General features: G+C 42.0%; 1 protein-coding gene across 1 annotated transcript; it reads left to right on the plus strand.

The window, feature by feature from the left end:
- The first annotated feature begins 753 nt into the window (after positions 1-753).
- On the plus strand, positions 754-11687 carry LOC134406549 (vomeronasal type-2 receptor 26-like). Its single transcript, XM_063138025.1, has 4 exons — positions 754-1572; positions 3724-3951; positions 9119-9245; positions 10786-11687. The coding sequence occupies exons 1-4, from the start codon at positions 754-756 to the stop codon at positions 11685-11687; spliced, it is 2076 nt and encodes a 691-aa protein (XP_062994095.1).
- Positions 11688-15957: the final 4270 nt, after the last annotated feature.

The following is a 15957-nucleotide window of genomic DNA, read 5'->3' on the forward strand; positions in this document are numbered from 1 at the left end:
CTCCAGAAAATTTTGCTCCTCACTGACCGAAGTCCTACCCCACAAACACAGAGAAAGAAAAGTTTCCCTGTATGCCTCTGGCTTAGTCCCACCCTCCAACATTGGGATTGGAGGATGCTTCACATGGGGTGATCACTTATCAGCATGATTGGGAGATGAAGCTGTCTGTCAATGCTGAAAAAAGCTTATTTTCCCCTCCTGCTTTTATTCATTAAATAAAAATTCATTGCAACCCAACTGCTGAACAGATATTTCTGAAAATCTACAAAAATGTCCCCCTATGAGCAATTTCTAAGCTCAGTAATTTTCAGGACTCTATCTTTAAAAAGTTATAGGCATTTTTTTCGCCCAATACAATTCAATACAAAAACCGTTCAAAATGGCGTCCACAGCTCCGGATCGAGGCGAAGCAATCCAAAATGAACTGAATGGCTTTGCTTTGCTCTGGAGGTCCCCAAAAATGAATCCGAATTGAAATTTAGCGGGTCCCCACTGTGTCGCTCCGCTACGGACTTGGGGATCTGGAACAGAGTGGAGCACAGCCCTAGTATAATGTAATGTTTTATAACTCAATTCATATTACTTTGGATGTCCTTCTGGATGAACAGGTGAGATAGGAGATACTAATTAAGCAATAAATTAGTACTTTTGTTCCCTCTCTAAATTTATGTACACCTCCATTTTTTAAAGGTTTCTTATGGTTCATTTGAATCAACAGAAAGTGATGAAACTGAATTGATTCCCTTTTTTCGCATGGTCCCAAATGAAGAACTTCAGTACCTGGGAATAATCCAGTTACTTCTCCATTTTGGATGGAAATTCATAGGTTTCATCACAATGGATAACGAAGGTGGAGAGCACTTTTTGCAGACCTTGGAGGCACAGTTTTCTCAGAGTGGAATCTGTTCAGCATTCAGTGAAATTATTACAAAACATATTTTTGTTATGAGCATACAGGATATTTGGGATCTCTATCACAATAATCGCCCGTCTTTCATGACAAGCAGAGCCAATGTAGTCATCATATACGGAGAAACAACATCCATTACATGGCTGACGGGTTTTCTGTTGATAAGAATGTTGACTTCTGAAGTAAGTGCTGAATATGAGGAGATGAGAACTTTTGGGAAAGTCTGGATTATGACAGCTCAAATAGATGTCACATTAACTACCTTCCACAGGGGGTTTGATATGCAGATGCTTCACGGTGCTCTCACCTTCACAATTCACTCAAAGAAAGTTGAAGGCTTTCAAGAATTTATTCAGACCATCCACCCTTCAGCAGCAGAAGGAAATGGTTTTATCAAAGATTTCTGGGAGCAAGTATTTGACTGTTCCTTTCTAAATTCTGTGGTCCAAACAGAATTAATGGAATCCTGTACTGGGAATGAGCGTCTGGAAAGTGCACTTGCACCCATTTTTGAAATGAGCATGACTGGCCACAGCTACAGCATCTATAATGCTGTTTATGCTCTGGTGCATGCTTTTCAGACCATACACATACTGAGGTCCAATACCAGAGGAATGAAAGACGTGGACAGAATGTCCCCTCATGCTGTGGAACCTTGGAAGGTAATATCTCCATACAAACAAAGATCTGTTTCCATAATTAGAGTACCTCATGTTAGCTTGACATGTTGTTGTCAGTATTATATTGACCACCATATTTCTGTAGGACAGATCCCTCCTTTTAGTTCAGTTATCTTCAAATAAACCATACTTCACATTCCAGATATTGTTTCGTTTAACTTCAATATTTACTTATTCTCCAAAGATCAGCAACAACTGCTGTGAAAAGTCAATTTAACTCCCTCTTTCATAGATTTTTTTAAAAAGTAAGTTATTATTAGTCCACTAAGCATTTCACACTTTAATGATGTGAATTCTTGAATTGTTTTTTACTGCTTCAAATTGTTTTAGGTTGCTATCCTAATGCATACTGTGTTTGCATGCATACGGTTGTATTATCAGTGTTTACTGATTATTCAGTTTGATAGATTTTGTCTGTGGCTTTTTTAACTGGTTGTATGACACCTGAGTATTGCTATAACCATTAAGAACTAGCAGATTACCCTCCAACTAGAAATAATGGGAGTGTTGAATTAACAATGCTGGCTCTGTACTGACATAGTAGGTGGGCTTGCATTGGACCTACCATAGGTGAACCATATAATAGATTGACAGGCATTCCAGATATTGTTTCCTTTAACCCCAATAGTTATTTATTCTCTAGAGATTTTTATAAGGATTCTCTGCAATCCTATGAAAATTCAATTTAGCTCCCACTTTCAAAGAATTGGTTGGTGTTCCCCCCCCACCACCACCACCACCCAGGTAAGCTATTTCTATTCCACAGTCATTTTAATGAACTGAATTCAAGAATTAGTTTTTTTTCCTGCTGCATATTCTTTTATGTTTCAATCCTATACATATTTGTCATGAATCTTACTCACACCAGCAAAGGCAATAGATGTGAGGGCTCAGTTTGGTTATGCTTTCCAGCTGAGCGGATCTGGGCATTTTCCATTACCCTCCCACTGGAAAGAATGGGAGGGTTGAATTAGCAATGCTGGCTCTGAAATGGAATAGGTGGGCCTACACTGGACTTATACCAGGTGAACTGAGTAGAATTGGATCCAGCAGACACCTAGGCAGTTATGCCCATCTATAGGGTGACCATATGAAAAGGAGGACAGGGCTCCTGTATCTTTAACAGTTGCAAAGAAAAGGCAATTTCAGCAGGTGCCATTTGTATATATGGGGAAACTGGTGAAATTCCCTCTTCATCACCACAGTTAAAGCTGCAGGAGCTCTACTAGAGTGACCAGATTTAAAAGAGGGCAGGGCACCTGTTGTGATGAAGAGGGAATTTCACCAGGTTCCCCATATATACAACTGACATTTACTGAAATTTCCTTTTCAATACAACTGTTAAAGATACAGGAGCCCTGTCCTCCTTTTCATATGGTCAGCCTACCCATCTAGTCCTCTAGAATATCACGTTTCCTGGTTTTCCTCCAGCTACCACGGGTGAGTGTGGTAGTTCTACATCTGCCCAGACACAGCAGTCCCAATGTGTCTTAAATCACAGGAGCTGAGAGATAAACAGCAGTTAGAATGTTCATTAAACAGTCCAAGCAGTATGCCAAAATTATCCATCAGAAGCCAGGGTAAACAACACATGATTTAGGGATGCACAGAAGAATGGTCGAAGTCTTTCCAGGTTCAGGTATAGTCCAAGTGGAGTCAGGGAGCTGGCAGAAATGCTACTGGGATAGAGCACCAGGAACAACAATTGCTTCCAGCAAACACACAGAATGAGGCTTGCTTTACATTGTGCTGATGATGATTGAGTGAGGCCAGCTGTGCTGGGCTGTGGCTTTTCCTTGCTCATGTGCTGGGCCCCTCCGCAAACATTCCGAAGTCCACCTGTTCTGCTTTCCTCCTTTATCCCAAATGGTGTTATCCCATAACACCATCCCTGTAATCTGGAGGTGTCCCTGCCCAGCAGATGAGATTGGTGGAAGGGCACAAAACCTACATTCACACACAACACCAGCCCTCCCCATCAGAAAGTTAGGACTGTGCTTTGAATTCATGTGTAATGGTGCATGAAGAAAGAAAGAAAGAAAGAAAGAAAGAAAGAAAGAAAGAAAGAAAGAAAGAAAGAGGGACTAATCAAAGACCTAATAATATCCTGGATTGCTTTCTCTTCCCACCTAGCTTCGCTCTTTTTTCCAGAGGATCTCATTCAACAACAGTGCTGGAGATGAAGTCACCTTCAATGAATGTGGAGAATTAGTAGCTGGATTTGATATTTCTAATTTGGTCACTTTCCCAAATAACTCCTACATCAGAGACAAAGTGGGAAGGCTGGATCCACAGGTTCCTCATGGTGCCACTTTAACCATTAATGAAGAGAGTATCCAGTGGCATAAAGTCTTCATTCAGGTGTGGAAATAACTACGTTACTTCGCATTTGACACAACTCATAATCATACAAAGCCAGCTTCAAACCCATCTTCTTTTGTGAGTGAGTGACAATATGAACATGACAACCAGAAGGAGAAGATGTAGCCTTGGTTTGTTCTTTCTTAGATGTCTGAATCCTCAGCATTCAGCTTAGATATTCTGAGTGTACTGGGATCTCCTACACTTTAACCTTCTTCAACGTGTACCAATTAGTGCCCTTAGGAGAGACACATTAACAATGTTCAGAAACATAAAAGGGTACCACAGAGAAGATGGTCAAGAACTATTTTCCATTGTCACAGAAATTAGGACCCAAAATAATGACTGTAGGTTACAGCTACCTAGATTTCAATCAAATTATAAGGAAAATCTTCCTGGTGGTAAGGTCTGTATAACAGTGGAATTATGATTCAGTCTACCTACAGAGGTTGTGGGTTCTCCATCTCTGGAGGATTTTAAGATGAGGCTGGATAGCTACCTCTCATGGATGGTTTAACTGGTTTTCCTGCACATTGCAGGGGGTTGGACTAGATGATTCTTGTGGACCCTTTAAGCTCCACAATTCTGTGATTCTATTATTGTACTTTCAAATGTTTTTCTTGCATGATTTAGAATATATTATTTTTATTGTTTGGGCTTCTTCCATGCATCAGACTCCAGGCTTGGTCTGAGAGATGAGGCAAAATCCCTCCCTGTGCTCTCATTTCATGTTGAAGCCCTGACTCCCAACCAAGAAGGGCATTTATTATTGATTGATTGGTTTGATTTGATTTATACCCCACCTTTCTACCAATAAAATTGGCCCTCAATGCAACTTACTATTATTAATGAGCTAACTGGGGGGAAAGGTAACTGCGACTGGGGAAGGCAATGGCAAACCACCCCACTACAAAGTCTACCAAGAAAACATCAGCGAAAGCAGGCATCCCTCTAGGAGTCAGCAATGGCTCAAGTGCTTGCATGAGAGGTTCCTTTCCTTTCCTTTCATTTCCTATCCCAACTAAGATGGGGGTTACTTTTGTGCCCTCTCTACTCCTTATCTGCAAAGTAGCTGAGGATGGTAGGCGGCCCACATTTCATGCCCAGTGTGATGTGCTCAACAGGAAGATGATGATGATGATGATGATGATGATGATGATGAAAATGCCTCTTCCTCAGATGATCTCCATGGATCAGGAGAGCAGCAGTGGTGAGAATGATGTGTGTGTGTGCACATCTCTCTCTGTGTTTGTATGATCAGAATGGTGTGCACAAATGGAGTGTGTATAATTAGAACAATGTATGTGTATTTTACTGTTGGTGTGTGAATTGCTGCCTATGAGTGGCTTGAATGAGCTGTGTGTGAGACAGAGCGATTGGAGGGTGGCCACTCACACATTGAGCTTTCCCCATCTCACTGCTGACATGTGACATCTGATACTTTCCTGATAGGAATCCATCTCTTGGGCAAAAAATTCTTCCCCAACCCTGTCCTATACCATTTCCCCCAATGAATGCATTTTTACCCTAAGTAATTTTCCATAATGCACATTTTAATGAAAGTTTTCATTTTAGACTTTCATAGAAATACAGTAACTGTGTTCAAATCCACAGAGTTGGGTATGCAGGTTAGACAATGTTGCTTAAATATGCAGACAAAATTCATTTCTTATCCCAATTCCACACATTGGTGACTAACAGAGCAGAGATGTTTGCCATTATGCATTGCTTGTGAACTTCTCAGAGAGCTCCCTGCAGCCATAGTGTCGTAGAGTAGATGTGCCACTGATAGTGAAGGCTATCGATGGCTGTTAGCCCTGATGGTTGCATGCTACCTCCAGTATTCAAGGCAGTAAGCCTCTGTGCACCAGTTGGTATGGGACATGGGTGGGAGAGTGCTGTAGCACCATGTCCTGCTTTGTTGGTCCCTGGCTGATGGCTGATTGGCCACTGTGTGTACAGAGTGCTGGACTAGATGGACCCTTGGTCTAATCCAGCATGGCACCTCTTGTGTTCTTATCTGTCCAAGAGAAGCTCTGTGTCCATCGGGGTGGGGGGTGGGGGGAGTGGGGTTGTTTTTTTTTTAAAAAAAAACACCCACTTACCTTCTGCACACGAGTGCTCATGCGCTCTGTCTTCTTTAACATAAAAGTGGCTGCTGCTATGTTGCACGCCACATGTAAACCATGGTGATGATCTCATGATCATAAAATTGTGAGGTTGCCTCCCTCTGAACCCCCTCATCTAGCTGAGGCCTTGCTTGCAGCCAAGGCAAATTTTGCAACCAAAGCAGTAATAAATACTAGTGGTGTGCACTCCACCCAGGAATTATATGGTAACCGTGAACTTCCATGGAGCATTCAATCTTCCAGAGCAGAGATTGTCCACTTCCAAACCCATCAATTAATATCAGAATGGAGACATAGGTAATTGGAGCTTCTAAAGTCTTCGGAATTATCCTGCTCTCTCTCTCTCTCTCTCTCTCTCTCTCTCTCTCTCTCTCTCTCTCTCTCTCTCTCTCTCTCTCTCTCTCTCTCTGTGTGTGTGTGTGTGTGTGTGTGTGTGTGTGTGTGTGTGTGTGAGAGAGAGAGAGAGAGAGAGAGAGAGAGAGAGAGAGAGAGAGAGAGAGAATGAGAATTCAATATCTCCATATTTGGAAGACAGTAAGTGGGGTGAGGGGTAGCTTTGATATTGACATCTGTTGCTTACCAATTAGGAATAGCCACAGCACTGTCCCTGACTGTGTTCTCCTCCAATCACAGTGTTTGGGGGAGTGGGAAACACTAACTGGCTACTGATTTTGGCCAGGTGCGAGAGAGAGAGAGGGAGTGTGTTTCTGTTCAGAGTCATAGAAGTAAATCATCCACATTTCTATAGTGTGGAAGTGCTACTGGGCTGGCTGGCTGGCATGGTGAGTGAGAATGCTTCTACACCTAAGTCAGGCACAGGCAGGCTCTTTTTTTCAGTGACTTGGTGCAGGGGTGGGGTTTGTCCAATAGATCTAGAGGGCACCAGGTTGGAGAAGGCTGGAGTAGGGAATTAAAAAAAAATCCTAAAAAATCAAGGCATGAATGGATCTGATTGAAACTAGTCAAGGATAAGGTCCTACTTTAGAGCTATCACATTGCCGTGTTTCATCTTTTTATCTTTAAAATTTTCACAAATGTAAGCATTTTTGTTAATTTCTATTTAAAAACTCCCAAAAATCAAAGAATGAACAACTGATTCAAGCTTGGCAGAGCTAAAGCCCTTCTTACAAGCTATCAGTATGCCAAGTTTTATCTCTTTATCTTTAAAAATGAGGGAGTTGTAAGCATTTCTGTTAGTACCATTTACTGAAATACGGAACGGTTCTTCGAAGGGTAATTCGACAAGGCGGAGAGAGAGGCGGAGCACTCTGAAATTGAGGCATAGAATCACTTCTATGGAGACCCAGATCAAATTTTGAGGGAGAGAAGACCCAATTTGCACACCCCTAATAAATACATTATTGCCAGCCAATGAGATACAGATTTACTCAAGTAGGCTGACCATATTTCGGAAACCAAAAGGGAAGACAATATGGCTGCCCTCAAGGATGCGTGCCCACCCCAATTTGCCCACCCCCTCAATGTGGGGCCAGCTTGACATGTCCGGCCTCCAAGGGGGTGTGGCCTTGGTTCTTTGTCTAATTCTACACTTCACAATTAAGACAAACTTGTTCTACATAATATGTTAATATTAAAATCACTGAAATAAAAAACATGTGAGACATTCAATGTATCAGAAATTAACATTTATTTTTAGTTGCTGTACAAATTTTAAGACTTTTCTTCCTCCCTATGTGTCCTGGAATATTTTTAACTGAATCTGTAAAACAAGGCTTAAATGCACACACACACACACACACACTTAAATGGAGCATCTTTAAAATTTAAAGGTACTGCCGGAAGAGGAGTCCTAGTGAATTAATCAGCTTTGGGACTGACATAGTTTTGCTACTTGACATTATTTACTATATATGAAACCTTGCACATGAGCACATTACTACACTTCCCAGGTGCACTCTCAGTTTATTTAAAGTCAGACAAATGGCACATATAAAAACAAGGAAACTTTTTCATTGGTGAGAGTATTATATGCTGTTATACTGTTCGCCACTGATTTTATATACCTGTCTTGTAATGCTAGATGGAAAGTATCTCATTCTAGCCTAAAAGTGAAATATAACCCACCAACAACATTTTACAGCTCTTCACTGCCCTTTATCTCATTGCAGAGTAAGTTTTATCTGACCACACTTGAAACAGAAGACAAATGCAAGCTTTAAACAGGCCTTTTGTTTAATATGAACAAGCATCTTTTCTTCTTACAACTAAAGCAGACAAAGACCACAGCTAGACCTAAGGTTTATCCTGGGATCATTCAGGGTTCACCCCTGCCTGAGCACTGGATCCCCTGTGTGGCACCTAGATGAACAGGTTTGACCCCTGGACGATCCAGGGATAAACCTTAGGTCTAGCCATGGCCATCGATGAACAGGTTTGACCCCTGGATGATCCAGGGATAAACCTTAGGTCTAGCTATGGCCAAAGTAAAGTAGGCAAAACTGAAACCAAAGCCAACCCCAGCAACTCCCAATATGTTTAGGGATGGGGAATGTGTGGGCCTCCAGAAGGTGTTGGAGTGCAACTCCTATCATGCCTGAGTATTGGCTATGCCTTCCAGGACTGATGGTAGTTGCAGTCCAAAACCAAGGTCAGGGCCAATGGGTGGATTCCTTTCTTTGGTCCCTTTCATCTGCCGATGTGGTAATTGGATCCAAAGGAATTCCCACTCGCTCCCAATCCAGCCCCATCAGAAATATTATGAAGAGTTTGATTGCTGCAATATTAGAACAGGCCACTGGGGGAGACATGGTTTTTTTTTCTGAAGATAAAGGGGCCACAGCTAGCCTTATGTTACTGGGCTTCATACCATAGCCTCACCATCCATGCCTATGCCTTAATGACATTGAACTTATGGGAAGGAGGCAAAATCCTCTCTCTACCACCACACAACAATGGCCAATGAGCAACAGTATTCTTCTTTCATGACATCACCCACCATATTTAGCAATAGTTTATTTTTAAAGCAATATTTTCCAAGAATCAAGGTAGTGCTCACTTTTTCCATTATTCAAGTATAGGCACCTCCTGTCTCCCTCTGTAATGACAAGTGCCATCCTGGAGACAGCAAGAAAAAGAAGGAGGGGGAGACATTTTGCTGCTACAATTGTGAATCATGTCCAGAAGGGAAGGTCGCAAACAAGGAAGGTAGGAGATAAATTGTCAAGAAATACTCATCTGATGAAATATTTAGACAATTAAGTGGGAGTGATGACAGGAGGTGCAATCAGGAAAGGGTTCAGATCCCTGAAATTGATGGTAATGATGTCATGGGCACCTGACCGGCTTTGGAGGTGTGATGGACTACTATGTGTCCACCCCTCAGTACCCAGTATGGTGCCATTCATCCCCACCCCCAGAGCCTCCATTGTGCACAACTCTGATGGATCCAAAACTTCAACAAAATCATCTCATCTCCAATGGCTAGTTCTTCACCCAGCAAAGTACAAAAGACATCACAAAAAAGTATATCAAAGCACTCACCCAATATTAGGTCTGTTACTGTTGGATGTATGGGTGTAAATCAGGCAGCTTTAGAAGGAAAATGGAAAAGAGAGAGTGAGGATCTCCAAGCTTCCTAGACTGCCCGCTAATCTGTATTGACTTTCCTTTTATTGCTGGACTGGTACTCTTATGGTTCCTGACCTCACTTCCCACTTATTTGTGCTCTTGTCTGTTGGAGAAGAGACAAATCTTTAGGTCTCCTTCCATCTTGAGTTGGGGACACTCCTATACCTAATGTATTTCCTGCAATGAAATGAAAGCTTTCTTTAATAATAATAATAATAATAATAATAATAATAATAATAATAATAAATTTATTTCCCACCTCTCCACTTGGATCGAGGTGGGGAACAACAGTGAATATAAAACACATTAAAACTGATTAAAAACATAGCATACATGATTAAAGCATCCTTAAAACATTCTAAAATTTCACTGGGTAGGCCTGATGAAATAGATCAGTCTTTATTGCTTTTTTAAATGCTAAAAGACTGTCAAGTTGACGAATCTCCTCTGGCAGGCCATTCCACAGTCTGGGAGCAGCAGAAGAGAAGGTCCTCTGGGTAATACCCATCAGCTTAGTTTTGGTTGACTGAAGTAGATTCTTCCCAGAGGACCTGAGTGTGCAGGGCAGATTGTACGGGAGAAGGGTTTTCCGCAGGTAGCCTGGACCCAAACCATGTTGGGCTTTAAAGGTAATAACCAACACTTTATACTTTACCTGCAAACTAATTGGAAGCCAGTGAAAAGCTTTTAAAACTGGTGTAATGTGGTCACCCCTAGGTGTACCAGTCACCAGCCTTGACACAGAACCTCCAGTGTTATTTATCAAGGGTAAAAAGTACTCCTTTAGCCAAGATTCCACACAACTCAGCCCTTGTCAGGTTCTTGCTGTTCTGCTAATGGTTAGTTCCTCCACCAAATGGGATGGCTTTGGTGAATTGGGTGGAGAAGGTAGTCTAGGCCTCTGAAATGGGTTTGGAAGTGATTTTCAGTGAGGTGATGAAAAGTTTAAAAAAAAAACAAAAAAAACCTATTTTGATTTGTACAAGTTCAAACAACATAGAATTATATCACATAGAAAGCAATGCAGGCTTCATATATTTTCCACCCACCTTCATGTCATCTACCAGTCATACAATAATAATCACAGCTTTAATATTGACATTTTATTCTGTTTCAGATATGGATTATTGCATTAGCTGCCCAGAAGATCAATATCCAAACAAGTTCAGAGTTCATTGCATTCCCAAGGTTCTAAATTTCCTTTCTTTTGAAGAACCTCTGGGCACCAGTTTATGTTTCTTGGCTCTTTTTCTTTCTCTGGTCACAGCTTCAGTGCTTGGAATATTCATTAAACAATGCGACACTCCAATTGTCAAAGCCAATAACAGGAGCCTCACCTACATTCTCCTCATCTCTCTCCTTCTGTCTTTCCTCTGTGCTTTGCTCTTCATTGGGAAGCCCAATGAGGTGACTTGCCTCCTTCGACAAACTGCATTTGGAATCATCTTCTCCATTGCTGTATCTTCTGTTTTGGCCAAAACCATTACAGTGGTTGTGGTTTTCATGGCCTCCAAGCCAGGAAACATTTTTCAAAAATGGATAGGGAAAAGATTAGCACATTCTATTGTTGTATTCTGCTCCCTGGTTCAAGTGGGTATATGTTTAGTTTGGATGAGCACTTCTCCTCCATTCCCAGATTTGGACATGCACTCAGTGTACGGCAAAATTATCGTAGCATGTAGTGAAGGCTCTGTTATCATGTTTTATTGCGTTCTGGGCTATATGGGCTTCTTGGCCATTGACAGCTTCACTGTGGCATTCCTAGCCAGAAAGTTACCAGACACTTTCAATGAAGCCAAGTTTATCACCTTCAGTATGTTGGTATTCTGCAGTGTTTGGCTGTCCTTTGTTCCAACTTACCTGAGCACAAGTGGAAAATACATGGTGGCCGTGGAGATCTTCTCCATCTTGGCTTCCAGTGCTGGCTTGCTGGGCTGCATCTTTTTCCCCAAGTGCTACATCATTGTCATGAGGCCCGATTTGAATAAAAAGGACCAGCTAAGCAGAAGGAAGCATTAAAGATTCTTATAATCAAACTATTTGCTCAGTTGATATTTCTTTCTCATAGGAAAATGATTCAAGACTATAATTCACCAAAGGACTGAAGCAGGATAAAGGATTATTATGACATAAACATGTATTAATTGTCTGCCCTAATGCCAGTGTTAGCAGCAGCAATTGTACTTTGAATGGCAATTGTCAACAATGTGATTGTCACTGCTAGTTCTGTCTGCATTTAACTTCATTCTCATCTCAATATTTATAATTCTTCAGATGGGTTACCTATATATGCAGGCTTCTCAAGGTCAGTGTGGCAGCATTGAGGTGGCAGTGCAAAGCTTCTTTTTTAGGGGCTGGAGGGATAGAATGAGGGGGTGGTGTAAGATGTGCTTAGACTCACTGTTTCCATGCTGTTTACTGTTACCAGTAAGCTTTTTTACATCTAGACATGTTTGTAATGTGTGGAATATAAATGTTATTTTGTTAAATTTAACAGCTAGAGACTTAAACTTTGACTTGATTACTTTTAGCTGTAGGTGTCTCTTAACTTTTTCATGATTTTTATAGGTCTATGTTACTGGAAGATCATTGTACTTTGGCCTGCATCTGTATTTCTAAAAGTATACAGAGACCGTTCTTGTGTTCATATTTCATGTTACTCAAATTTGCAATGAATTATGTTTGTTTAATTGTATTTGACTTTTTATATAAAAAAATAAAACTTCATTGTACATTGCTATAGAAGATAGCCTAAGTCTTTTTTTAAAAAAAAAACTTTGTTTAGATATATAAACCGCAGACATTGAATTACAATGAAAACTGTAGTTATTCCTGAATTCTTCATGTCAAGAGCTTTCCAATGAAGTGTGTTTCATGAGAATCAGTCAACAAGAAGGCAGAGAAAAAGGAATGACCATATATATATATATATATATATATATATATATATATATATTGTATATGTGATAGTAGGTGAGCTTGTGCAAGAACTAAATTCCCTGTTGAAATATTCCATCTGTTCCCCCTTGTGTACTGCTGCCATTATGAAATTGCCTGTCAATGGAAACTCTGATGTTATCATGGTTGGAAAACTGTTCTCAATGGGGTCGTCACTGATAAAGGGAGTAAATCAGGTCCCAGGTCTTTCAGCATATCCCTCATGCATCTACAGCTGCTGATCAGCTCCTGTGCATGGCCAGCAGCTATATTTTTTGGGTGGGGTAAGAGAACAGCACACTTCAAGGAGGAGAGGAGAGAGAGAGACCCAAAGTCATCAGCTAACCTTTCAATGTTGCCTTGCTACTGCTGCACTCATGACCTCAAACCTCAATATACCCCTGAGAACTGGAACAATGTTGCTTGTGCTTTCTTTCTACTCCAAGCAAACTATATTGAGAACCGCAGCATCATATAGTTTGAGGAGCTGGCTTTCCCTACAAAAGGGTAACCCTTTTTAGAGATGGCCAAACTCACCCATGTCTGATCCGTCAGATGGGCAGTGCTTTCTTCATTTGAGGCTCGGCTCAGCAAGTGCTCAGCCGCCATCCACCCTTGCTCCAGAAATTACTCAGTTCCCAAAATTGCCTACGGGAGCCTTCATTGTGCACAACAATAAACGACCCAGAAATGACACATCCACCCCTGTTGTTTTAATGGTGGCCGTATAGGGCCTATTTACGCAATGAGGGTGATATGAGTAAATTCCAGAGTGAGTGCAGATGGGTGCTAATCACTTGTCAGGTGCCTGATTGGGACCGTGTGTGCGTGTGAATACAGTGGGTAGGGTCTGTCGGACTCCCGGACACAGCCAGTGTCAACTTTCTCAGAAACCTCCTGTTGTCTTGGGAGACAATGAAGAGGCCTGCTAAGTAATCCACAAAGTTTTATTTAAGCAATAAACATCTCTTCCCACCTGAAGAGAGTCTAATCTCTTGGAACCTAGGAAGGAAAGGAAAGGAACCTCTCGTGCAAGCACTGAGTCATTACTGACTTTTGGAGGGACGCCAGCTTTCGCTGACGTTTTCTTGGCAGGCCTTATAGCAGGGTGGTTTGCCGTTGCCTTCCCCGGCCATTATTACCTTTCCCCCAGCTAGCTGGGTACTCATTTTACTGACCTCAGAAGGATGGAAGGCTGAGTCGACCTGAGCCAGCTGCCTGAAACCAGCTTCCACTGGGATCGAACTCAGGCCATGGGGAGAGTTTCAGCTGCAGAAACTGCTGCTTTACCGCTCTGAGCCACACGAGGCTCACCTTGGAACCTATCCCCTAGGCAAAACTATGCAAACTAAGTGAGGCAATTTTCCTTTCAAAAAGAACAGAAAGCCTTTTCCCAAAACACGTTAACTTCAGAGAGGCTAGTTCTGAGGCAGCTTCTGATGCGATGCGATGTGAACCGGATCAACTTTCTCTCGCCTTCCTTTTGCTCCACTTGTTTTAGCCTGCAGCGCACCCTAGGATCAGCTAGCCTGTTGGTGCTCTCTCCTTCAGAAGAATGTGGGCTTCTCACTGCCTGTGTATGATTTGCTCTTGATGAGATAAGCTCTGGAGAGAGTTCACCACCAGCTGAAGAAGAAACCATGAGAGCTTTCTCCCCCACTGGTCCAGGCTGGCCTGTGTCTGGCGCCAACTCCTCTACTTCCTAGTCTGATTCTGATTGATTACCTGAAACACCTTCTTCCAAAACAGGGGGAGCAGGGCTAGACATGACAGTCAGCCACCCATGACATCCCTAGCTGAAACTAGTGGACCAGTTGACCTGGAGAAAAGGATATGACCTCCCATCAATAAAGGGCATCCAAGATGGCTGAAGGAAAGGCCACCAGCATGGGTAGGGAATGGAAAGAGAAGGCTGGAGGAAGGGGCAGAAGACCATCTGCACTCATAGAGCAGCCCGGTTAGCAGGCAAAGACTGCAATGGGTGGTGTCAGCACCTGGCCCCAATTAGGTGGCCTGTGGTTTTGACAGGCCTTTGCTGACAGATAAGTTGACAACATGACAATATAATATTGCTGAAATACAGTTATTTGTGCCACACAGATCCTTTATTTGACACTGAAAGTCAGTTTATGGCCCCGTTCAGACGACACGCTAAACCATGCTGCTTAACCACAAAATGGTTAATGGAATGTATTGACCTTAATGCATTCCATTAACCATTTTGTGGTTAAACAGCATGGTTTAGCATGTTGTTTGAACGGGGCCGATGACTCCAGCTAACAGGAACAGGGAGCTTCTGATAATGTGCAAATCTTTTTTAAGGCAGTGACCAGGATTGGAGAGTATTTTTTCCTGGGTGCCTTTTTATAGTTCCCATATTTATTTATGTATTCATTCATTTTATTCAAAATCTTTGTATCTTCAACATCCCCATACAAATGCACACACACCTTTGCACCTCAATAGGCCAGTTAAGATGGGTTGTAAAAAAAGGGGGGGGTTACAAAGGGGGCAGAAATCTCTCAGGCCATCCTCTAGACAAGTCCAGTAATTGAAAGGGGTCTAGATGCTTTCAACCATCCCAAACATCCTTAGGGTGAAGTGGGACATAGGTGTTTCTTGAATCACATTCCTCATCTGACTCTGGAGTGCAGCAAGAGAGGCAGGAAAGGAGAGATCTATGCCAGGATGAGGGCACAGGTTCAGAGGGCACTCAACCTTGGCACATCCCAGAAAGATACAGATTGTGTGTGCCACCTGCCAGGGATTTCTATAGCTCATATCCTTTCCAACACTGATTTTCACTTTTCTGATTTGCTGTACTGATGTATTTATTTATGTATTTATTTATTTATTTATTTATTTATTTATTTATTACATTTCTATACCGCCCAATAGCTGGAGCTCTCTGGGCGGTTCACAAAATTTGCTCTGCAAGGTTGGAGGGCCTATTAAAATGGTCCATCCCCAGAGGCTAATGGACTCTGACGGATTCCAGAGGGCTCTGGAGGATTTTCCTGCTGGTATGGCAGGTGCTCCTGTCGAAGCCCAGGTTGCTCTGTGGAATGCAGAGATGACTCGGGTGGTTGACACGATCGCGCCCAAGCGCCCTCTCCCTCTGAGCAGAGCCCGGCCAGCTCCTTCATCAGTTCTGCTACAGTTGATTCATCATGGAATAATAATAAAAAAAAGAGCAGAAGTGTTTATCTCCCCTATAATTATAACATCACTATAATCAATTCAATGGTTTTCCAGAGAGAAAAAAATCAAGCAAGCCTGAAATATTTATGGGTCTCCCAGGGTCATAATAACAGCTAACATTCAGGTGATAAGAGAGGCAGGGTTCTGTCAT

Source organism: Elgaria multicarinata, chromosome 11, assembly GCF_023053635.1.
Source record: "Elgaria multicarinata webbii isolate HBS135686 ecotype San Diego chromosome 11, rElgMul1.1.pri, whole genome shotgun sequence".
Classification (NCBI taxonomy): domain Eukaryota; kingdom Metazoa; phylum Chordata; class Lepidosauria; order Squamata; family Anguidae; genus Elgaria; species Elgaria multicarinata.